The 25,331-nt window shown below is 35.9% G+C and overlaps 1 protein-coding gene across 1 annotated transcript in view; it reads left to right on the top strand.

Moving 5' to 3' along the window:
- Positions 1 to 22,029, top strand: part of CEP85L (centrosomal protein 85 like) — an 86,011-nt gene extending 63,982 nt beyond the window's left edge. The window contains exons 6-13 of the mRNA XM_070417554.1: positions 1,150 to 1,329; positions 4,676 to 4,828; positions 6,783 to 6,937; positions 9,894 to 10,011; positions 10,516 to 10,566; positions 11,393 to 11,500; positions 13,330 to 13,561; positions 17,338 to 22,029. Of these exons, the coding sequence (XP_070273655.1) occupies positions 1,150 to 1,329; positions 4,676 to 4,828; positions 6,783 to 6,937; positions 9,894 to 10,011; positions 10,516 to 10,566; positions 11,393 to 11,500; positions 13,330 to 13,561; positions 17,338 to 17,501 (1,161 nt within the window). The 3' untranslated portion in view covers positions 17,502 to 22,029. The remainder of the gene's footprint in view (positions 1 to 1,149; positions 1,330 to 4,675; positions 4,829 to 6,782; positions 6,938 to 9,893; positions 10,012 to 10,515; positions 10,567 to 11,392; positions 11,501 to 13,329; positions 13,562 to 17,337) is intronic.
- Positions 22,030 to 25,331: the final 3,302 nt, after the last annotated feature.

The following is a 25,331-nucleotide window of genomic DNA, read 5'->3' as shown; positions in this document are numbered from 1 at the left end:
CTCTTTATTTGACTGTCTATTTTGAATGATAGCCTTGCTGGATATAGTAATCTTGGTCTCAAATCCTTGCTTTCCATTACCTTGAGTACTTCATGCCATTCCCTTCTGGCCTGTAGAGTTTCTGATGAGAAATCATGTGTCAGCCTTACGGGAACTTCTTTGTAGGTAACAGTTTTCTTTTCTCTTGCTGCCTTTAAGATTATTCTCTCTTTTTCTTTAACTTTTGGCATTTTAGTTATGATGTGTTTGGGTGTGGGTCTGTTTGGGTTCTTCTTGTTTGGGTTTCTCTGTGCCTCCTGAACTTGTGTGACTTTTTCCTTTACCAGGTTAGGAAAGTTTTCTACCATTGTTTCTTCAAACACCTTCTCTATTACTTTCTTTCTGCCTCTTCTGGCACACCTACTATTTTAATATTGTTACATTTCACATTGTCCCACAGCTCCCTTAAGCTGTCCTCCTGTTTTTTAATTGTTTTTTTTTCTTTTTGGTTCTCTAATTGAGTGTTATTTTCAACTCTGTCTTCTAATTCACTGAATCCAGCCTCAGCTTCCCCTAGTCTGCTGTATATTGCTTCCAATGTTTTCTTTATTTGTGTTATGTCATCTTTATCTCAGACTGTTCATTTTCGTAGTTGCTTTATCTTTTTTCATACTGTTGAGCATTTTTAACATCATTACTCTGAGCTCTATTTCAGATAAATTTCTTATCTCTGCTTCATTTATCTCTTCTTCTGGAGAATTTGCTAGTTCTCTCATTTGGGGGTTGTTTCTTTGTTTCCTCATTTTGGTTGTCTGTTTGGGTTTGTGACTATGTTTTAGGTAGACCCTCTATACCACTCAGTCTCTAGTGCAGGACAGTGTTAAAACCTTTGGGACATTTTGAGTTCTTCAACCTCATTTGAGTTTTTATATGTATGCCTATCTATAAAGCCTTTCCGTAGCTACTACGTGTACAGCTATCTTAGCACTTTGACAGTTTCGTTGTGTTTTTGTGTGTGACACTTTATTAAATGAGGGACAAACTGGAATTTATGCCAAGATCTGTTTATTGCTAGAGCTTATATGTGCTCTACCTCCTTTCCAATTTCTTTTCATTTATTCAAGACAAGTACGCTTTTAAAGTCTTACCTGTGTTTTTCTTTCCTAATAGCCACAATATGAGAGCACTGCACTCCAGACTCCATTTTCAGATCCATCAGTGTCCAATTCCCAGCAAGAGGAACTTGAACAAAAGCTTGCATCTACTGAGAAAGAGGTTTTACAGCTTAATCAGTTTCTCAAACAAAGAATAAGCCAATTTAGTGAAGAGAAGAAGAAATTAGAGGAAAAGGTAAGTATTTTTAATGAAGTTAAATTAGGCCAAAAACATGTCTTCAACATGCATGAGCGGACCCCAGCAGAAGTGAGCAAAATCTTAAAAAAGTTCATTATTGTGGGGAGAAGAGGGAGATAGGCGCATGAGTCAGGGTAACATGGCGGGGTGGGGGATACTTGCCTGTCAGTCTAGGCTGGAGAACAAAGGACTAAAGAAAGAATAATTAGGGATATCAAAGGTGTCAGAGTGGGTGATGAAATGAGTTCCTAAGAGAAATAGGGAAAGGTTGATAACAGACAACAAGATGGAAGAGGCACTCTTGGGAAGGAAGAGGAATTGCCTTCTGTGGAGTGAAGCAGTTAAGAATGGAAGTGTCTGTGCCAGGGAAACTTGAGGAAGGGGTGAGTGTAGAGGCTAAAGTGTGTATCAGACAGCATGGAGCTGAGTTCCCGAAGGGAGTGTAGCAGCTGGAAAATATACTCATTGGTAATGCATCAGCTACACAGCACTTTGGGCCCACATGAGATTGGATTGCATTGTTTTCTTCCTCATGTATTTTCTCTAATGCTGATCAAGACTGATTTTTTTTTTTACAGAAAAACATTTAATGTGCTAATAATAAGCATAATAATAATAAAAGAAGTTACTTTTTAGTGAGTTCTTTCTTGTGTGTGCTGGACAGCATGTTAATGTGCATTCAGGGCATTTTCTTATTTAATCCTAACCTTCAGAAAACCCTATGAGATATATACTATGCCCGTATTTTAAAAAATGAGGCAACTCAAGCTTTGAGAAAAGTAATTTGAGAAATTTGTCTAGTTGCATGTAGATAGAAGTTGTCAAAAAGCTAGGAGTAAAATTCAAGACAATTTAACTCCAAAGCTGATGCTTTGGTTGTAACAATTATTTGTAAAAAATTTACAGAAAAACACTTCCTCACTAACCTGTTTTGTTCTAATTATTGTATTTAAAATAAAGAAAAATAAATTAGTTTGTTAACCTCTTCTAAAACAGGCCTGGCCCTCCTGTTGCCTTCTAAGAATGATCTTAGGGTTGCATAATACTTCCTGGAAGGAAAAACATTTAACTTTTATAAATAGGATAGGAAAGATTTATTAGTGATGCCTCATTTACCTGGAATAATTACTGGAATTCAAACTTCAGTGACCTCTGTGAACCTAAAACAACACAAAACTTTGAAGTTAAAAAATAAAATAAAATAAAATAAAACAAAGAGCTTCTCATTAGTGAGCAAGGCTGGAAAAAAACAAGACCCAGTGGTTATGGGTTATCAACTTGTGGTCAACAAATAAAGGAGGTTATCCAGTAGGAGAGTGTTGGCAGAGATTTGTGATCAAGGGCAGCAAGCTTGGCATCATAGCAAGGAAGACAGTTGACTGACCAAAGAAAAAGAAGAAAACGAGGACTTCTTTGAGTAGTAGAAGACCACATGGCTGATCTATTCCAGTGGCTGCTTTTTGAGGACATCACTGTGTCGTGTCTAAGTGTAAATTCTGGAACACTTCACTTAGTAAAATAGACTGGGGGTTGTGTTTACTTCTGTCACTTACGGAGTTATTTGCTAAGGAAGAGCAGGCTTTGCTGATGTGCGATCCAGCACAGCTGGTTGTAAGAGAATTTATGGGAATCTGGTTCGTGGTATAGAACTGAAAGGGCATCGGCTTTAGTGTTCAGTCAGACAATCTATGCTTAAATCCCAACTCTGTCTCTGAGATTTGTCGTTAAGTCACAAAAGATCTCTAGGCCTCATATTCTGAAAGCGAATTATACTATGTGGTCTTGCAGGTCACCATCAGTGCCAGCAGTCTGTGAGTTGTAATAGATCACAAGTTAAGTTGTCATACCAGCACACTTGCCTTTAGTCCCGAGAAAGCCCCACTAAATAATGGGATTTGTCTGTTTTGCCAGTTTTGCTTCTTACCCAAGGTAATAAATGGATTCTGATGTTACTGATGGAATGAATGAGATGTGATTCATTTTTCCAATTGAAGTTGTTTTAATAAAATTTGTTATACATTGGGCCTGAAGAAATTAGATAAGGCATGAAGAAACTAAATTTTGGTCAAGTGTTAGCTTTAGTAAAATATGAAGGACTACTCCATTATACCACTAATTACTAGCATTTATTTCCCTGGCGAAATGGGAAAAGGCTGCAAAAATATTTTAAAACCTTGTAAACTTCTAAAAAATGTTAAATGTTTGGAAGACTGGTCATTTAAGGTAAATATGAGTCTGGAGTTCTCTTTTTAGGCAACTGTTTATATATGCATATTGTTTTTAATTGATCTTAAGTTTGAAAGAGCTTTGCAAATAAGGTGGAATTTGAAGAGTTTATTTTACATGCAAAGGTGAAAAAAATTACTACATAGAAATCTGAGGTCTGGCCTACACAGATTGGGATTTTCTAGTGTCATGTGCTCTATGTGTTCTATAGTAGGTGCTCAGCTAACATATTTCATCAATCCTAAAATGATAATAATAAAGCACACCATTATTTTATGTAATTTTTAGTACACAGGCTATAAGCTTAATTATGCCACAGTGCCTTAACAGTTGTCTTGCTTGAGGTATGGATTGGTATGGCTAGTCCCCTTATCAGTTCCCAACTACTTAATAATTTTAGTAAGTCCTCCTAGATTTTTCTTAGTTAATTTTTAAAAAATCTTTATTGTTGAAAGTCCTTCTAGCTTTGATTGTATTGCTTTAGTCCATGATAAGCAATTCCTTTGCAAGTTTGTTAGTAACAGAACAGATTTAATTATTTGTAGTTATCTTCCTTTCTTAATTCAAAACATTTGGATATAACTTTGTAAGAAATAAGAATTAGACTCATTCCTCCAGAGAATGACTTGCTTCACTGATTTTGAAATTATACCTCATGGCTCTGTTTCTGTGTCATGCTGAATACCAAATAACTTTTGTCAGTGCCAAAGTATAATGTAAAATTTTCAACACATAGTTTCAAGATGTACATAACACTCTTGAAATACCAAAAATAAGAATAGCCTTGATCAAATTTTCACATATGCAGGCATTAAAAACTAGGGTAAATAATACAATAAAAACTTTATTACTGCTATCTGGCTGACTGCAGTTTAAAAGATGCCATCAGCTGTAAATGAAAACAAAAAATTTCAAAAACTTGATTTCAGTGCTATGAAATTTGAAAAAATATGAATATTAGAATTGATGAAATAAAGTAAATCTTACTTGAGTTGGTGTGGTATCAACTATAACCTAGAACTGTTGGAGAATTCAGTGATGCCTAAGATTAGAATGTTTGTTTTGTTATTATTTTTTAATGGCACAAAACCACTGAAGATTTATAATCTTTTTATAGCTTAAAACTAGAGATAGATACATCAATAGCCTGAAAAAGAAATGCCAGAAGGAATCTGAACAAAACAAAGAAAAGCAGAGAAGAATTGAGACCTTGGAAAAGTATCTGGCTGATCTTCCAACACTAGATGATGTCCAGAGTCAGAGTCTCCAGGTAACAGGAAATCCAGTGCTCGTCTTTAAATGGCATGAAGAACATATTTTCAGTTAATGCTTTAGAAATTTCATAACTTCTGTAATTTAAAATTTTAGTTATATAATTGTCTAATTATAAGTTAAATCTGTTTAATTGCTGTTTTTAGGATTAACTTTTAATTAGAAACTGTTCATCTAAGCATAAGTAGATCTTTCTTGTTAATGTTACCTTCCCAATGAACCTGTATGTTAACTGTCTCACTTTATATTCTACTCTCAAAGGTAGTTTCCAAACCAGTCTGACATACCTACCCCATACATACATTCACACAGTCTGACTTTTCCCAGCATTCTGTGAGATCTCTCCAACAAGGTTCAACAAGACCTTTTTTTACTATCTTTCCAGATATTTGATTTGTTTTCCTCATCCTTCTTAATTTTTCCACAAATTCTTTCTTCTACTTTATGATCTCCATTTACTCCTTCGCCTTCTTTTCTGACCATTTTCCTTTCTTAAGGATACCCCCTCCCGAGTCTTTCGACCAGTTCTGGGGCCTGTCCCCCTGAAACCCTATTTATAAACCACCTATTTTTCAGTCTTTTTTTAAAATCTTACTAATCATGGAATTTTCAGCCTCAGCACTGTTGACATTTGGGGCGGATAATTTTTTGTTGTAGGATTTGTCCTGTGCGTTCAAGGATGCTTAACAGTATTTCCGGCCTCTATCTACTAGATGTCAATAGCACTGCTTTGTCCTTCCCCCCACCCCAAACCAAAACTGTTTGCAGATGTTTTCAAATGTCCCCTGGAAGGGAAACTTGTTCCACTTGAAATCATTGGTCTAATCCACAGAGTGCCACTATTCTGCTGACTCTAGACCTACAGCACATTCTCTGTTTAAGTTAATTTCTAGTTTGTATAACTAAGAGAGGGTGACTGAAGGAGGAGGACAGGAGTTTGCATGACCAGGAACAGCAAGGAATATAGATTTTAAAACATGGGTTTATACTACCTGGGTTTATACCACATTAAGATGGCTAATATAAAAAAAAGAAGAAAGCAAGTGTTGGTAGCAACGATGCGGAGAGTTAGATTCCTTATGCACTATTGGTCAGAATGTAAAATGGTGTAGCCACTATGGAAAATGATAATTTTGTCATCAAAAAATTAAAAATATAATTACCATACAATCCACCAATTCCACTCCTGTGTATATACCCAAAAGAATTGAAAGCAGGGTCTCAAACAGATGTTTGTACATGATGTGTGTTCATAACATTATTTGCAGTAGCCAAAAGGTGGAGGCAACGAGTGCCCACCAATGGATGAATGCATAAGCAAGATGTGGCATATGCACACCATTCAGCCTTAAAAAGGAAGGGAATTCTGACACATGCTACAAGATGGATGAACTTGAGGGTAATTTCTTGTGTAAAATAAGCCAGTTACAAAGAGATAAATATTGTATGAGGTCCCTGGAGTAGTCAGATTCATAGAGACAGAAAGTCAAAGTGTGGTTGCCAGGGGCTGAGGGGAGAAGTGGCTAGGGAGTTGTTAATGGGTATAAAGTTTGTTTTGCAAGATGAAAAGAGTTCTGATTATTAGTTGTACAATTATGTGAATATACTTAACACTACTGAAATATACAGTTAAAAATGGTTAAGATGGTAACTTTTTTGTTATGTATATTTTGCCACAATTAAAAATATAATTTTAAAAAATCCCTCAAATTGAGATCATTCACCTTCTCTCGCTGTCCTCTAGAACTTTTTGATTCCATTCTCTTTTTCTCCATAATTTCATTCTCCCAGCTCTCTTTACACAAAGGAGGAGATAAAGTGTTAGAAAGGGGATGAAATGAAAATAGTGTGATTTTAACCAGTGTATTAATCTTTGAGAACACAGTAACAATTTCTAGTAGAAAGACATTTAATATTTCATGTTGTATGAACTTTAAAACATTTCTTCTTAGCTGCAGGTTCTAGAAGAAAAAAACAAGAATTTGCAAGAGACTTTGATAGATATGGAAAAAAAGCTTGAAGAGATGAAAAAACAGTGTCAAGACAAAGAGGCACAGTTAATATGCCAGAAAAAGAAAGAAAAGGAGTTGGTAACTACAGTTCAGAAGTAAGAAAAATTTCAGTAATTCTTTTGTTATTTTAAAATTATTTATATTTTTCATAAAGCATTTCACTTAAAATACATTAATTTTTAATAATTACTCTTTATTCTTTTTATCTTAAAGAGGTATTATTAAGAACCAGAAGTAATTGTGTCCTTAAAACAGGTTGTCTCAGTTGTTTAACATTTTAATGCAACATACTGACATCTTGCCAAAGGGAGATAAGTGAAAACGCAAAGTATCAGGAGGAGAGGCAGCCAGGTACTCAGACTGCACTCCTTAGTGAGGTGTGTCCAGTGACGTCATTGGCTCCTCTTCACCTTGCCGCGGAGGGACAGATAGGGCCGTTTGCCACGTACGTTTCAGTTTGACTGACACATCTTGCCTCATGGGATCTTGCTTTTAAATCACTGCAGTTAGAATTATAGGGAATATTATTTGTTAGTATATTTAGCTACTGTATTCAAGCTGGAAAATTAATATTGGATTCCTGAAAAATCTGGACAACTGTGTTAAATATGCATGTACACCTACTCTCCTGTCTTGTAAAACTTAAATTTATTAGGTTATTGATCATAAATAGATAAAATATCCTGAAGAATGAGACAAAAAAGCAAAAAACTAAATTTAAGAAATATACTCTTCATGCTATATCAATTATATATAACTCAATGTATTCTCAGCTGTTTAATCAAAATCTATCTGATGATTCCATGTTAATACTGCTTTGCTGCTTTCAGAGTCTTAAGTATGTCTGGTCTCCTTTTTTCCCTTGGATTTCAGTGCAGAAAATTACAATTTCTGGGACAATTCAGTATTCAGTGTTCCTAAGCTAAGCTCCAGAAAAATGCATACACTTTGATTCTACCTTTACTTTTCTTCTGTTTTCTGCTTTCTTGCTCTTTAAGGGAAATTTTTATAACTCCACATCTTATATCCTATTTCTTGTCTCAAAATAGCTTTATGACTTCCACTAATTCTACCATATATCTTTTTCTGTCATCTTACTGATAAAATGAAAAGAGGTAATGTATCTGTTCTCTTTTAATAGGGCATTATGATTGTAAACTCAAGCTGTGTTGTTTTATGAATATAGAACTAAGAACACTTGAAAATAATTTTAATGTTTGTTTTGTTCCAGTGTGTGCTTTTACATATTTAATAAGATTTTATACCTTCTCTTTTATTTAGATTTTTCGCTTTTAGGTTTTTGGAGACATTGACACTGGTATTTTTTATTTGGAAAGACTTAGTACAGTGCATTTCAGAATACATTTTCCATTTCCTAATCTTATCTTGATACTCTCTGAGATGATATTATCCCAGAAAATTTTGCTCGATTTCAAATGGGTGCAAAGAACCAGAGAAGGTCTTCTCTATATTTTTCAGTACTTGTATGGCTATGGCGGCACTTGACTTTGGGGACAGGAGTGTTATTTCCGTTTCCTCAGCTAAATAATACAGTATTCCTGAAGTGCCAGAACTGCAGATGTATATGTGACTTTGATTTATATCATTACAGTTTTCGCTTTTGTATAATATCTCTTAAGTTCCTGCTTTATGAATACATAAGAACTTTTGAGATTTCAAAAGAAATGAGAAAAGTTTTCATATTAGAAAAGTAAGTAAATATGTGGGTGTGAGCCCTAATAATGCAATAGTTGATACCTTAGCTGATCAAGAGATTTATTACTTTTCCAAGTGAGCATGCTTTATAACATAAAGAAAATGAGAATGGATATATGAAAGAAGACTTACTTGGTATTTTTCCATGACAATACATTTTCCCTTCCTCATTGTTGGCTCATTTTTCAAAAGTTTTATGTCTTTTGGAATGTTATAAATACATAGTTGTGTCTTGACTGCATTGGGGGAAAAATGTATTCTGAAATTGAAATAATGTGTTTTTCACTTTTGGACTGAGAAAGCAAATTTTTTCATGGCAGGTAGTATATTACAAAGCAGTACACTACATTTGTAATACATATAACTTCTCTAGTGCCATTATTTACCAACACATCTGAAGCTCATATTGTATATTAGGACTGTCAATTCTTTGTCCACAATCTGAATATGGCATTTCTCTTTTGAAATTCTATAAGCATGTATTGAGCCAAACTGAGGACATTGTCAGGGAGCAAGATCACAATGCTCCTTTGTTTTTTTTGAAAGGCAGAAAACACAGGATAGCCATAATACTTGAAAGGAGAAAAATAATGAAAATAGCAAAACCCAAATAAGATGAAGTCTATTTCTTTTAGTATTCTGTAACTCTTGAGTATGACCACAAGCTAAAGTGGAGCTATTCCTAAGTGTCTTTCTGTTATATTTTGGTTTTGGTCATTATTGTAAATGCTATAACTTTCTCAGGGCCAATAACATCCTCCCATTTACTCTTTTATTCTTAGTGTGCCAGAGGGTCTTTTGTCTTTTGTTCTTCTAAAATGCAACTCTGTTGCATGGCTAGCATGAGAAACTGTTAGGTGAAGTAATACATATATTAGATTGCTGCTCTTATTAATAAAGGAGAAATGTAATTCTGCTGGTTTAGGCAACAGCTATCTTTACAAACTTTTCCTGAGCTCAGAATGAAGGGCAAAAGATGTGTATTCATATTCTTAGGCTCCCTACCACAGTCATCTTAACCCAGTAACTCTGCTTTTTGTGGGGGAGGAAGAGAAGAGGGCTCAGATCTCAGAGCTCGGGTTAGGGTGATGAGGGCCTGAGGATGCCACATACGAAGCAACTTGACTCTGGTCTCATTCCTGAAGAGATGATCAGCCTCCAGTATGTTTCTTACTTTCATGAACTATGGGTACTCAAACTTATTTATATACTGTCCGTAAGTCTTGATTAAAAAATATTATAGACCCTCAGAAGGGGCTGTATTTATGTTGAAATTTTCTACCAAAGTTAGCATCTAGAGCCCATTTTCTTTATATAATTGTTTTTCTAAAATAGTTTGCAGCAAAAGGTAGAAAGATGCCTTGAAGATGGAATTCGCCTTCCTATGTTAGATGCAAAACAGCTTCAGACTGAAAATGATAACCTAAGAGAACAAAATGAGAATGCTAGTAAGGTCAGTACATATCTTTCATAATAACAAGAAATCAATGCTATGTGGTCATGGTCATATGTGTAGATATATAACTTAGAGTTATTTGATTTATATTTTTTATAATATTTAATAGCTGGTGGAATTTTTAGTTTGCATATTTTTATTTGGAAATAAAATACCCATTAAGTAAACTTAAATAAAAACCAAACTCGGGAAATTATATTCTTAGAAAAAACAAAAGGATATCTTTTTCCTTCCTACATTATTCAAAGTCTGTTTCAAAGTTATTTTTGTAAATTGCATTCGAGAAAATTTTTATTAAGAAGTAGGAAGACTTTTGCAATTTTACATATGTGGCTATTTAAAGGATACTTGGTATGAATACTTTTATAAAAAAATTACACCCTAATTTTTTTAAAAAAACTTATAATTTCCTGTGATTTTCTTTGTTTTCTTGAAATACCAATACTTTTAAAAAGCAATGGGAAAAAATTGATTCAGACTGGTATGTTTTCTGTGTTTTAGATAATAGACCGCCAACAAGACGAGATTAATAGAATGATTTTAGAAATTCAGGTAAGAAATGTTTTGTGCTCATTTTAATTTAGCTACTTGCCAATCTACTCTTAATGGTTACACAACCTAAAAATATTAAAGCATATGTATATATTTGTGTGAAAAGATTAATAGCACTTGAGATGAAGTTGCAAATTCTTTAATATTAATCTTCCAGTTTTTTAGAACAGAAGTGCTATTCAGTAAATCAGTTCTTCAAAAAATTGTGAAGATTGTCTATTCCTTACTAGTCTTTGTTTTAATTGGATGTAGTCTATCTCTGTTACTAAACACACATTTAGTTAAGGTCATCATGATCTAACTAAAGACAATGGACTTTGTATTTTTATTATTTTTTATTACTATAATAATATTTATTAGATAGGAATACCTTTCAAAAACCTCATAGGATTTTTCATTTTCTTTCCAAAATGATCTGCTTGAATTAGTTTATGAGGTGTTGTCCTCATTTCTGTCTGTTCACCTGCCAGTGGGAGGTCTGACAGTGGTCTATTTTTAGTCCACTGTGATGGCAAGAGCCTTCTCCTTCATAATAATTCTATGTGTATTCTTCCTGTATTATCAAAACATAGACTAAAGTATTTGTTTATGTATTATGTAGATTTAACATATTTTACCCAGATTAAAAACGTTCTTGGAAAAGATGGTGTTTTTTTCCCCGTTGTAGACATCTGCTCTAGAGATAATATGGTTTGACTTAAATGTGAGCGCTTCATCTTCCAAGGGGCTGGCGAGGATGATAGATCTAAACTATTCAGAATCAATATTCCTTGTTACTTACCAGATTGCATTTTGCTTTCAATTTTAACAATTCTCTTTATTCTAGTCTATGCAAGGGAAACTGTCTGAAGAAAAGATGACCACTCACAAGATGATGGAAGAGCTGGAAAAGAAAGAAAGAAGCTTGCAGAGATTAACAAAAACATTGCTTGATGTGAGTAGAAGAAATTCAAATTACTTTCAAAGGATGATTCAGTATCTATTTAAGTTAAAGCAAATGCTTATTTTGTACATATTCAAAAAACATTTTTAAATTGAAGATTTGATTTTGATGTGCCATTTAATTAAATCTATTATGTTTCTTACTAAAATTATAATAATAAGACAGACTTATTTTTTTGTCTTAGAATACAGTTTCACAGACATTACTCTAAGTCAAATGTTAGATAGAGATTAGGCCCAAAATCATCGAATAAAGCATAAATTGAATGTACACAATACCCTAGGGAATCTTTAAGGAAGATGCAGTGTTGACACTGTCATTGGAACAGATTACACTTCCTTCACTTAATTATGAGATGGACTACTTGGCTTGCATTTCAGGACATATTATACAGATAATACTTAATTTTAGTTTTTAACTGTCATTGTGACATTTGCACTTAAATACTTCAGAATGTATTTCCAAAAATGAGGGACATTTTCCTGTATAACCATATCACAATCCTCACACCCAGTAAGAATAATATGTCTTGACATTTGATAATACCCAGTCTATATTGCACTTCTTTACAAATGCTTTTTATAGTAACTTGAAACTAGCATTCAATAAACACAGTGAGTTGCATTTCCTTTTGTCTTATAAACCTAAGGCCCCTTCTCCCACGTTAGTGACTTGTTGATAAAACTGTACCTGTTTGTCTTGTAGACTTTTATTTGTCAGGCTTCTAGGTTTGTCTGATTGCTTCCTCGTGGTGTCATTTGTCTTGTTCTCTACCCCCTCTATTTTCTTGTGAGCTAGAAGTTAGAGCTAAAGACATCGTTAGATTCAGGTCAAGCATTTTTTGTAGGTGTTGTTCACATCATCAAGTTATATATGTTTGGTTATTTCACTGTTAGTGACACCAGTACTCATCTCATTGGGTTAAGGGTGACAGACCGATTTTTTCCAGTGTCATGTTAGAACCTTTGCAAACAGCAGGCATTCTGTGGGTGATGCTTAGGCAACTGTGTGAATATGTAGTTTGCCAGCACCCTCTACTTTGTTGGTTTTAGTATCCACCGGTGATCATTATCTGCATCATTAGATGATTAAAAGAATGGTTGTTTTTTTTTCTAATTACATCATTCCTTTTACATTTACTAGCTGGCACTCATCTATTTTTAAAAAATCTTTTTCTCATCAACTCAGGCTATTTGGTTATTCTGAAATACAGTCCCAGTTGGAAAGCTAATTAAACTTATCTTTCATGAGCACTTTTCAGGATGAGAGTAGATGATGACAATTTGGGGGATGAGGCGAGGGTAACTTTCTCGAAGTGTAGTAAATCCTTAGTCATATTGATAATTCAAATTTAACAATTTACAGTGTTCAGGGTCTTTTTTCCTTTGAGTTTTTAGTTGTATTTTTCTCTTACACTGAAAATATTGGTTCTGGTTACTATAACAACAGACATACTTAGTAACTAAATCACTATTGCTACTAATACCGTAAAACTACAGGATGAGGTGTAAGTTCCTTTGTGGTTCATTTTGTTCTTAGCATAAATCTTGTTTTAGAAACATACATATACAACCAAGATGCTCATTATGTGAGAGACTCCTAGAAACTAAGATGGTTTGGAATTGTATTTCCTCTGTAGGGCAAAGGAACCATTCCATTATTTAAATTGTTTTTCTCTTTTTTCCCCACTAAATTTGGTTCATGTGCATATAGTATTCCATTGTTTCGTTTATAGACTTGGGGGGCGGGGGGGATGTTAACCTGTATGGCTTTTGAGTACCTATCCTCTGTTTTAACCATGTGTTCTTCATCTATTGCAGAACCAAAGACACACAGAAGAGACATGCTCTGTGTTGGATCAGGGCCAGGAAGCGGACCAACCCAGGCAGCAGACGGTTCTTTCCAAACGACCACTCTTTGATTTGAGTGTGATTGACCAGCTGTTCAAGGAAATGTCCTATTGTTTGTTTGACTTGAAGGCATTGTGCAGTATTCTTAATCAGCGTGCTCAGGGCAAGGAGCCGAATCTTTCATTATTACTGGGAATCAGATGTAAGTGGCCCATGACTTGTCCTTACAGTATTGCTTAACTGTTAGAAACCGGTCTTCATGAATTAGGAACTTCGGACTGCATTTACCGTATTTGTTTTTAATCTCCTTTCCTACGTAGATTTCTAAATCTCTGAATCATTCTGTGGGTCGTGAATACATGTTTTTACTTCATTAGTAGGACTTACCTCATGCTTACAGAAGTGAGCGTGGCCATAGGTGATATGGAATGGCACCTGCCAGATGCTGCAAATCTGCCTGCGTGCTGAGCTGTGCAGATCCCTGATGGAGTGATGATAGGTGTGGTTTCCTGACTGCTCTTCTAAACATGATAATTCTGTTGGCTTTCAATAGACCCCGCCATCTGTCCACTGGAAAATATTGGAGAAAAGATACTCCTTCGCTTTCCTCTGTAGCGTTTGTTCTGTGGAGGTTTTCATGCCTACAGGTCTCTTGCTCTTGTCATGCATACCTGCTGGCTTTGTCCCTCTCGGTGTGACACCACCCATCCTGCCTCACTCTGCCTTCCTCCACACAGAGTTGTGACAGCCGCCACAGGATGTCCCAGTGTCATGTCCCTTCTGTGCTGCTGTTGCAGGGACACTCATTTCTGCATGTGCTTCTCCATTTTATTATTGACGTGTTAGTCTCCTTTTAATACAGAAGAAATGGACTTAAGTGAGGCGGTAGGAATGGAGTCGGGTCATTTATGCAGCAACATGTTGTATTGAGTAATTACCTAATAATATAGTAAATATGTCCCTAGAGAGGGGACTAGGTTTTTTTTTCCAGTTTTATAAAGATTCCACCATCTTGCCCTGACCGGTTTGGCTCAGTGGATAGAGCGTCGGCCTGTGGACTCATGGGTCCCAGGTTTGATTCCAGTCAAGGGCATGCATCTTGGTTGTGGGCACATACCCAGTGGGGAGTGTGCAGGAAGCAGCTGATCGATGTTTCCTCTCATCAATGTTTCTAACTATCCCTCTCCCTTCATCTCTGTAAAAAATCAATTAAAAATATATTTAAAAAAAAGATTCCACCATCTTGTATCATAATTATTTTGTCAAACCAAATACATAATACTCTTGATCAAAGTGTATCACTTGTTAAATGAAACATGTAACTGTGCTCAGAGATGTTAGCAGAATTTCCCTCATATTCATCAAATGCCTTCTCCAGTCCAGGCGGGATAATGCAGATAATTGGAACACAGCCCTTGCCTCCCACATTAACCACATTCTTAGGGCGTTGTAATAAGTATAATTGAGATGGGCACAGGGACAGTGAGAGCGCAAGGGAAAGCAACTGAATCTACCTGATAAGTGCTATGAAGATGCCATGGAGTGTCTGGTGTTGGCTTGAATCTTAAAGGAGGAGTTTGCTAGGTGAATATGGGGTGGCTCAGTTAGCAATGATCTCTTGGAAGCAAAAGTTCAGTGTCAGAACTCATTCTCCACCGTTTCAGAGATGATCACTCTTTTACTTATTTTGTAACCTACATCTACACACTCCTATATAATAATTTGTTAATGTTTTCAGTAATAGGATAAGAGAGCTATCTTAATATGAATAAAAGGGAGATTGAAGAACATTGCCACAGTCCTCTCTCCATGAATACTCTTTCCAGTCTTTACAATTTAACCTCAGAATTCTTACCTTGGAGTTCAGCATTGTACAGCTAATTCTTTTGAATCCCCATCTCACTCTGTGGATTATTTGTTGGCACTGTTCACCCACGCTTTTTTTGTTTGTTTGGGTTTTTTTTCCTTTATTGAATAAAATATTACAAATGTGTCCTTATCCCCCAATGTTCACCCATGCTTCTTAAATGCTCTGCCACCATGGTGTTCATGACGTCACCCTGTAGGTCTGCTGCTACCTTTATGACTGCTCAGTCTCAGACTTCTACGGAATTCTCTGCCCCAGAAATACTGAGCTCCCCAAGATACCTTGTGTTATTGAGTTTTTGTTTCTCTTTTTAGATGTTTTCTTTGAATAATCTTATTAATATCCTGTTGTTGCATTCTGTTATCACTGTACCTTTGACCCATAGAGACAGTTCTCTCTTATTCTGCCTGGAATGTCCCTTCTGGGCTCCTGATTATATTGACTTGTACGTTAGGACCAGCTGTTTCATCGGCATCGCAGACTCAATATGTCCAAAGCAGAGCCTACTTCTCTTCCCTCTGTAAACCAACTCCTCTTAGTGAGTAGCACCGTCCACCTGTCACCCCAATTGGACTTTATCCTCTTTCCTCTGTCGTGTGTCCCATACACAACCCCTGGCCCCTATGCATATTGAGGATAGTTGGACTCTGTCGTTTTTATCAGTCTCTTCCTGCTCCTATTGTGTATTTCTGCCATTACAACTTCATTGCACTGTGGCCTTAAGTCAAGCTTTCCTCTGGACTGGTCTGTCAACCATCTTGCCCCTCCCCCATCTATTTTTCACAGTGCTGCCAGAGTGCTGTGGACTTCCTAATACTTACACTCCCAAAGCATAGATGGGTAGCTCACACCTGTCTCTTCAGCCTTATTTCTTGGCATTCTCCTCTCTCATAATTTGTGCTCTACCGTATTAGAGCTGGTTACTGATTTTCTTGAAGTTTTTCAAATTCTGTCAGACTATTTGGTTTTCTACTTCTATACCTTTGCTTATTCTGCTTCCTTGGCCCTTCCAGTGAACCTGTTCCCTCTACAGTCGGGGCACATATGGGAGGCAACCAATAGATGTTTCTCTCACATCCATGTTTCTTTCCCTCCTGTCCCCTCCCTCCCCTCCCGTCCCCTCCCCTCCTTGGAAACATGTCCTTGGGTGAGGATTAAAAAAATAATAAAATGAAAGAATAAGCCACTATATCTATAGGGTGTCCCCCTCAAAAAATGTATATACACTTTAACAACTGATAGCTCAGTTTTGAAAATGAAATGTATTTTAATAAACACTGCCTTTATAATTATTCAAAGTGTGTGTACATTTTGGGGGGTTACCCTACATTATTTTTGCTGACCTCAACATCTTGGATCATGGCAGGTATTCACTTAATGTTTGTTAAAATAAGTTTTCTGTCTCTTATGGCTCTAATAAGCTACCAAGGTCAATGAAGATATAAAGAAAGGTTTATTTTACAGTCACTGGCTCCACCTGCTTTTATGTTGAGATATGCTGACAAAGAGAGAAACTGGAGTAAATGATTAAAAGCTATCTGGCTTAGGGCCTCACCCTCAGTTATTCAGCCATTGGGTACCTAGCAATCAGCCTAATTTAATTGCTTGGGATTTGGGGGTCCCAGTTAAAAAAAAAAAAAATATATATATATATATATATATATATATATATATATATATATATTTGCCATATATTTTGAAAATTTGTTTTCATGCCAACAAACCCACTTTTCAGTCTATAAAAATGTGAGGTATCACCCTCACTACACAAATGATTTTCAGATTTTTGTCAAATGGGAAGAACTGAGTGGTCTAGGTAAGCTATAATAGAGTTGCTAGAGGATTTTTTTTTCTACTTTTGGAATATTGTCATCCATTAAACATGAATTTGTGTGCATTACTGTATGAATTTAATACATTTTAATTAACCAAATTTTGAAAGGACCAAGTAGATAAGACCTATTTAATAATGAATGATGCATAATTTAAATCTGACCCTGAATGGTGTTCCATGAATAACATTGTATTGTCAATGATAATTAAGTGGAAAATCCTAAAATGCCTTTGTTCAAAAAAATGTGAGACATTCTCTCCCTATTTTATTTCCACAGCACTGAACTGTTCAGCTGAAGAGACTGAAAATGACCACAGCCCAGAAACACTCACTAAAAAACTGTCCGATGTGTGCCAGTTACGGAGGGACATTGATGAACTAAGGACTACCATATCAGACCGCTATGCTCAGGACATGGGAGACAACTGCATTACTCAGTGATCAAGTGCTAGTCCCACAGCAATAATGACCTGTTCTTAAATGCTGCTGTGTTAGTCTTCACATTTCTTTTTAGGAGCCATGTTGGTCTCGGCCACACCACCCTGAACGCACCCAGTCTCATCTGATCTCTGAAGGTGCCATGTTGGAAAGTTGCAAGTGACATATGACTTGCACATAGGATCTTTTTTTCTGGGGATTTCTTTTGTTGGGGGGAAAGGGGATGTAGACGGTCTCAAAGGGCTTATCTAATCAGGACAATCAATCAAATTACCATTTGAAAATGTGATTAAGTATATAAGGGAAAAAATTCTGTATTCTCAAACTACTGAGGGTAGGACCAAGCTGTGAAGAGTGCCCTTCGGATAAAGGGGGGAGGATTTCTTTTTATCCTATGTTTTTGTGTGAATATATGTTTGTGTGTGCGCGTGCATGTGTGTTTATTCATAAAATAGTAAAGATTTCTAGGGTCAGAGCAAAGCTTCTGAGAAAGGCACGCACTTGGATTTTTTTTTTTCTTTCATGTAGAAGCTTGTGTTAGACTTTGGGGGTTTCAAAGGCTGGCTGAGCAAGAGTTCCCACAGCAGGCAAGTGTTCTAATAGTAGCACAGGAGGCAAACCTATTGTGTTTTCAACAGCCGCTGTGCCGAGATGATGAGGTGTAGGGTTGAGTTGGTTGTAGTACTGTAGATAGGTCAACTTTTTTTCCAGAAGGATTATGGACTGCCTTAAAGGTGTGAAATTTTGATGTGATCTTTTTCACTAGCATAGTAAAATTACATAGTATATATCACAAGGCAATTTAACATAATTTGAACTAATTTTGACATGTCCCTTACTATTTATGGTTTCTACTTATATGTTATATACATTTGTTTAATGTAAGCAAAGCCATATATAATTAATGCAGACCTTTTAAGGCCTCCCTTCATTCTTGTAAAAGATTAACAAAGTGACTCCAGAACAATAGCCTATTTATCCAAATCTCAAATGTTTACATTTTAACAGTTTCATATCTGTTTTAAAGTTGAAACTACTTTAAGAAAAAGCCAGCTTGTCCTCTTTATATTTGAATCATCACTAGCAGAAAACAAAATTTAAATTAGGTGATATTTCAATTCCTTTTATTAGGTAAGGTACATTAAAAACAGGCGTTTTCATAGAATACAGACTTGGTCAGGTTAGTTCTACTGGAGTACATGCTATCACTAAGAATTGGAACCGTTATTTAAGTAGACATGCAATCAGTTAAACTTCCAAATGACTATCTCCCTGTTTTAGTTGGTAATGTGGAAGGACTATATATTCTATTTCCTTCAGAGCATTCATTACATTGTTTTGAATATACTTTGTTATGACAGTCATTGTCCTTTATAAGTTGGTTTGTTTTCTTTGATGCAGCTAAGTCTCATTAAGTCAAGACATAAGAGGCAGACAGAATAAGGGGTGTGAGTCAAGCAAGATAAGAGCAGATCACATGTCTGTTTTCTTGCCAGGCTTATATCCTGGTATAAAGGCTGCTCCCAGAAGAGATTCTTCTTAAATCTTTTCAGCAGTGAAAACACGTGTTGTAAGGCCTTCAAGAAGACTGCCCAGTTCAGCATTTGGTTCACATACAGCTCTCAATAAGTTACTTTTACTTATATTGCAGCAGTCAATTATAATACATTGTGAGGGCATCAGACTTCCCTCTGTTCAGTGCCTGAGTCCTCTCTGCTCTTCTTAGTTCTTAGGATCTGGGCACTAAGAAATCAGTGCACGGTAGTGATTCTGTATCCAAGGCCCCTAGCCCTAGTAAGGAGGGACTGAGCACTGGTAGGAACTTGGCTTTCTCATGTGTTCATTTGCTCTCTAATGCTGGTGGGTTGAGGATAGTCAGGGAGTAGTAAATTTGTGCCCAGAATCTGAGGCAAAGAATTCTGCCTTGTAAAAATTAATATCTATAAAAATGACCCTTTATAGTAAAGTAGGAAGGAGCATCTAAATGCAGCATGTATTTTGATATTCTTTTTTAATAGAATCCCCTCCACCCACCCCAACCTTCACAATTTTGGAAATTAAGGCACCCTAAAATATAGTACTAACGGGCAAATATTCACTGATTTACCTGGGTCACTAGGTTCTTACTTAAGTATCTCCTAGTTTTTCAGTATATGTTTGGGGATTTTATGGTTATTACTGTTTTAAACAAACTTTTGGTCATTTGTTTTAATCTATTATAGATACATTTTGTTTGTGGCTTAGTTGGGATAAAATATTTTATTTTTTAAAATAAGTTTTCTAAAACTTTTATAGAATTGCACCTAATTCATATGTCTTGAGGTAAAAAAAATACAACTTAGTAGGAAATTAACAAATTATTGCTTATATATTTCACTTTCCAAAATGTATACACTCCATTAAAAAAGGAAATTAAGATGTGGTAGTTTAAGTATAGCCTTGAATTACAAAATGTAATCTCTTGGAGTCTGGAGTTTGTGAAAGGACATAGATAAGTGATTGGCCTTGGAGGGTATTTTGGGAGAAAATCAAACTAGTAGTATATTAATTCAGTATTTAATTTTGATTTTCATTTTTCAGAAAATGCCTGTTCCCAAGACAATCACTTGTGTCAGTTTGAACGAGGTACTCTTGGAAGTTATTACAGTGATATAGGTCTGAGGTGAAAAGTAACCTAATTTTAAAGTAAATCTATTTGAAAATTTCCTTAGATATGAAAACTTTTAAATTATGCTTTTGTGATTAAATGCTTGTCTTCTAAGGAAGTATTTCGTGCATTATCAAAATTTACTCTTAGTCTTCTGGGTTTTGAAGTTGAACTTATTCAGCCTCAGTCACATTAAAGCAGAGATAAAGTAACAGTGGTCTCACTAAAATACCCAAATTACCTGTGCAGATCAAAGGCACAATGGTTGTCTTTTCATTTGATGTCAGGAAAAAAGGGATGACTCTAGTTAATTGTTAGTAAATTTGCAGTGGTCTTTCATTTTAAAAAGCCTCAGTGAATTGACTAGATATTTTCATGCCTGAACTTTTCTTTTAAGAGGTGTGGCCCTGTTTTATATTTGAAATAGGATTCAATATTTAATGTTAACAATATTATATTTTAGTGAAATTTATTTTGGTTATGACCGTGATTAAACTGAATTAGATTTCTTTTAGTAGTTTGTTAGGGACAATCTCAAGGGCTAGGAAGTGTTGCTAAAATAGATAGTGTACATTTATGACTTATGAATAAGCTTATAAATTAATGTTGTGATAGTTCAAGACTTATAAATATGAATCTCTTGGAGGGTATTTTTAAAGGAACTACTTTATTGGGAAAACATTTTTTCAGTATCAGTCATAATTCATTGAATAGCAGCTGAGAACTTGGACTGTGGTTTTACATAGCACAGTTCAGCTCAGCCATACCTTTAGTTTGGATTATTGGCATCCTCTTACATAGATCTCTATCATTGTAGATATGTAATTACAGTAATAAGCAGTTTTCATAACCATGCTCACTTAGACCGTATCACTTGAAACGGCCAGTAGCTATAGCTCTCTGAGCCAAAGCTAATTCACTTCATTTCCATTCTTAATTCTTTTCAGTACTCACAAAGCAAGAAAAACTATTTGTTTGGTATATAGAATATAATTTCCAAATTCACCCCAAAATGCCATGGTGGTATATTGCTGTATGGTAATATTACACATTTAATAATATTTAATCATGAAGGGGAGAGATTTTGGATTTTTTTTTCTTATTTAGAGGAAGTATTGAGTAAATTAGGAATGTATTTTCAATTCAGTAAGTCATTAACACTCTTGCAGCTGCATACAGAGAGAACCTTTCGTGCCTTTTTGCCTGCAGTAAGCATTCATTTCTACTTTACAAGAGCTATAAGAATGTTGATGACTATCGCACCTTGTTAGACTCATTAACGATTTTTTTAAAGCAAGGAGCAGTTTTTCATTACTAGGTAGATAACTTAGTAAACATGACAGGAGGTGTCGGATATATGTCTTTGGAACCCAGCCTTTTCCCCATATTGTGAGCAAGAAACTCCTTTGGAATGTCGTGTGTGAATGCGTGTGTACATATATGTATAAATAGTTATTTAAATATATAAACATAAAATTCAACATCACACTGGTGTGATGGCAAGAGTGGTAAGGTGCTAGGTGGTCACATGAAAAGCACAGCAGAGTGTATAATCAGTCACTATGGCTGGTGGTTTTTGTAAACTAGGTTCAGTTTTGAACCACCCAGAATACCTCGTGTAAATACAGTGGTCATGACTTAATTGAAATACAGTCCTTGTAAAAAGAATGTGAAGCCACTGGTTGGCTTATGCCTTCTGATCTGTCATTCTTGCCTCTTTTTTGTAAAGGGGCTGTTTTTCTGTTTGTTTTGTTTTTTAATAGGGTTTACAGCTAGAATTTTGAATGCCAAAGTTCTATTTATTAAAGTTTTTAAAAAAGTTTTCAATGTTAATGGCTAAGTATTTTTCCACTGGATTATTGTTTGTTGATGTTGGACTTTGTATTTACAGAGAAATAAAATTTTTATTAAAAGATTTATCTCTTCCAAGTGCCTGATTTTAATATAACAATGTATTTGAAATTTCAGACTCGAACTTTCAGTAACAAGATTATATTGACTCGTCCTTTAGGTAAAAGCTTTTATAAATAAGAGAACCTATGACTAGAAAGTGGAGACTTCTGCTTTAGGTCTGTCTTAGACTTTCTTTTCAGTTACTAAAAAGCTTTTTCTCATGGCCTTCCCATGAAGGGTACTGAGATTTTTTTTATAACAGGTGCTGTAAATACATATCTATATCCATTTCAGCTAATAGTGCTATGTCCCCCATTTGGATTTCGAAAAGCCCCATTTATATCAAGAGTGTTTTCCAACAGAGAAAATTTGATTTTAGTTTCCCATATTGCTAAAAGCTTGGACTAGCAAATCAAATATTTCCCCTTCTAATCAAAGTTGAAACCCGACTGAAACATACGCTACGAATGTGACCTTGTGAAAAGATCATACTATGCAAGGACCTTGACATCTCACCTTTGATGGTTTGCCAGCCTAGTCCAGAGATGCCCTGTGGATGGCACCCTGGGTCCTTGTTGTAACACCTGTGGGCTGTGGCCTCAGTGTCTCTAGGAAGTTGGTTACTATTTGGATCAGCAGTGTTTGTTGCCAGCCCAGCTAACTTGACGCGGCTCTCAGAGTCTTTAATGAGGCAACTGATTCAGCTAACAGAAGGAGCACTGGCTCTCCGCTTCCTGCTGCTGCATCGGCAAGGTGGGGGAGCTGAGCTAGCTCGAATAAAGACTCTTATGCTTTTGCATCGGAAAAAAAAAAAAAAAAAAAAAAAAAAAAAGAAGGAGCACTGAAAAATCATGCATCATGGACTCTTTTAGGTTGAAAGCAAATGTCTTGGAAATAAAAGCAGAGTGGACAAAATCCTAGAATATTTCTTTGGCAGTTGGTGAAGAGGTTTCTCCCTCGGGATGGAAGATATAATTATTTTTAATCTGGTTTCAAAAATGTTTTGATGGGGGAGGCAGTAGCTTCTGATAGGGTGCATCTCAGTGATTTTGAGCTTTTTATGCCAAATCCCCAAACAGCCATTTTATGTAGAAATTCAGTTAAGAAAGAGGTGTGAAGGGTGTTAGTAATGGGCAGAGTGGGTCAGCAGAGCAGACACCTTCTCACAAAGAGCACTCCAACCTCAGGGCAGTAGAGACTCCCTGATTTAAGGGAGAGTCCACTTCGAAGGCTGAAACTATGATGAAAAATTTCTAGAATGTTTAATATTGCTGATGATGAAAAAAAATTTAGCATATAAACAAAAAGAAAAAATCTTTGCATTTTAGCCAACCTGATTTTACTTAAACACCAGCCTCACTTCATGATCTCTATTGACTCGCTCATAATAGAAGTTTAAACTGAATTTAGACCTACCCTGTAACCCAGAAATTCCACCCTAGATATTTGATATAAATATAAACATATGCCTAAAAAGAAACTTGCAGATGAATGTTCATAGCAGTTTTATTTATAACCAAATACTGGAAATACTTTTTCAGTATGAGTTCTCCACCCAGAGTTGAAAAATGGCATTTTTCTACAATCTTGAGTTCTAAGCGATAATCTATATACTTTTTTTGGAAAATGGAGTAACATTTAGTACACAAGGCAGTGGAGAATCAGAGTTGGAAAACAGCCTTTCTGTTAACTAGAGGCATTTGTGTTTATACTTCCCTCTGGGGTATTGTCCTTTGTCTTGCTGCCACCTCTGTTCTCTGTGTCTCCACAATTCACGTGAAGCGCTTGGTCACACCCTTATTGAAACAAACTTTCTATGCCGTTGTTTGCTATTGGGGTGCTGGTGATGCCTTGTCTTATTAAATTTTGTGTTTAATGAGCAACTGGAATGTACCATCCTCCCTCTATGTGCAAGCATCTGCCCTTAGCCCCAGGAAGTAAAAACCCTTGTAGCAAGGAGAAAATGTGGTTTAAAGCATAGCTCCCCCTAGGAAGGTTGTGGAGTTTGTTTGCAGCTTTTGATGGGAGAGGGATACAGGGATAATAAATCCTATTTAGGCAAGTCCCATTTTCTTCCATCTCTTGGATCTCCTGTTCATCTTTTATGTGACTACGCTTTCTGCCCTTCTGTGGGTCCAAGCCACAGGACTGGACACAGTTACTTTCCAACCCCAGAGCCCCAAGAGCATAGCATTATCAGGCTTTAGGCCTGCCATGCAGGTTTTGTAAGGGTGAATCCAAGGGCTGGCTTAAAAGAGGAACACAATACCAACTTAAAAGGCAAATGCATATATGTATATGTTTGGAAAATAATAGAAAGCAAGGTAAATTACATTTTTTATTCCTACACTGATTATTTAGTCATAAAACTAGTGGTTTGGACGAGAAGAATGGGTCTGGAGAAGAAAAAATAAAGCAAAATCCCTCTATAGTACTTGGGAAGGCCACGTGACTGACCGAAGGAATGCTGGCTTCTCTGCGATGTGAGTGACGAGATGTTGGGGAAATTGCTTTTTCCAAAACTGTTACCAATAGTTCACAACTAGCGAGTCACACTTTTGTGTTAAACAGTTTACCCACTGTGCAATTCTTTTTGAATGGATTTTGTTTTTAGAACACTTGTAGTTTTACAGAAAAACTACAAGTTTTTCTGTAAATAGAAAATAGACCTACTCTCCCTCTGCCTCAGTATGCAGTTTCCCTGTTAACATCTCGTGTTAGTGTGGTACACCTCTAATAACTGATGAACTAATATTGATGCATTATTACTAACTAAAGTCCATAATTTACATTAGGGGTCATCTTTATTTGGACAGTACTATGGGTTTTTGTCTTGTACCTACCCTTGGAGTATTAATATACAGAAGTTTGGTCACCCCCAAAATTCTCTGTGCTCCACCTACACTTCTTTCCTACCTAACCCCTAGCAACCACTGATCTTTTTACTATAGTATTGCCTTTTCCAAAATGTCATAGAGTTGAAATTATACAGTATGTAACCACTTCAGATTAGTGTCTGTCACTTTAACAGTATGCATGTAAAATTCCCTGATATCTTCCCACGCACAGTTTATCCACTCACTTTATTGAAGGACACTTAGTTGTTTCCAGGTTTTGGCAATTATGGATAAAGCTGTGATAAAAATTCATCTACAGATTTTTGTGGGGACATAGATTTTCAACCCCTTTGGGTAAATACATAGGGGCGTGATTGCTGGATTATGTGGTAAAGCCATGTTTGGTTTTATAAAACACTGCCAAACTGTCTTCCAAAGTGGTTGTACCATTTTGCA

The sequence above is a fragment of the Myotis yumanensis genome, unplaced genomic scaffold (assembly GCF_028538775.1).
Source record: "Myotis yumanensis isolate MYYU_CA2020_CCGP unplaced genomic scaffold, mMyoYum1.0.hap1 SCAF_6, whole genome shotgun sequence".
Taxonomy (NCBI): Eukaryota; Metazoa; Chordata; class Mammalia; order Chiroptera; family Vespertilionidae; genus Myotis; species Myotis yumanensis.
Note: the sequence above shows the minus strand (reverse complement) of the source record. Positions and strands in the feature narration are given on the sequence as shown.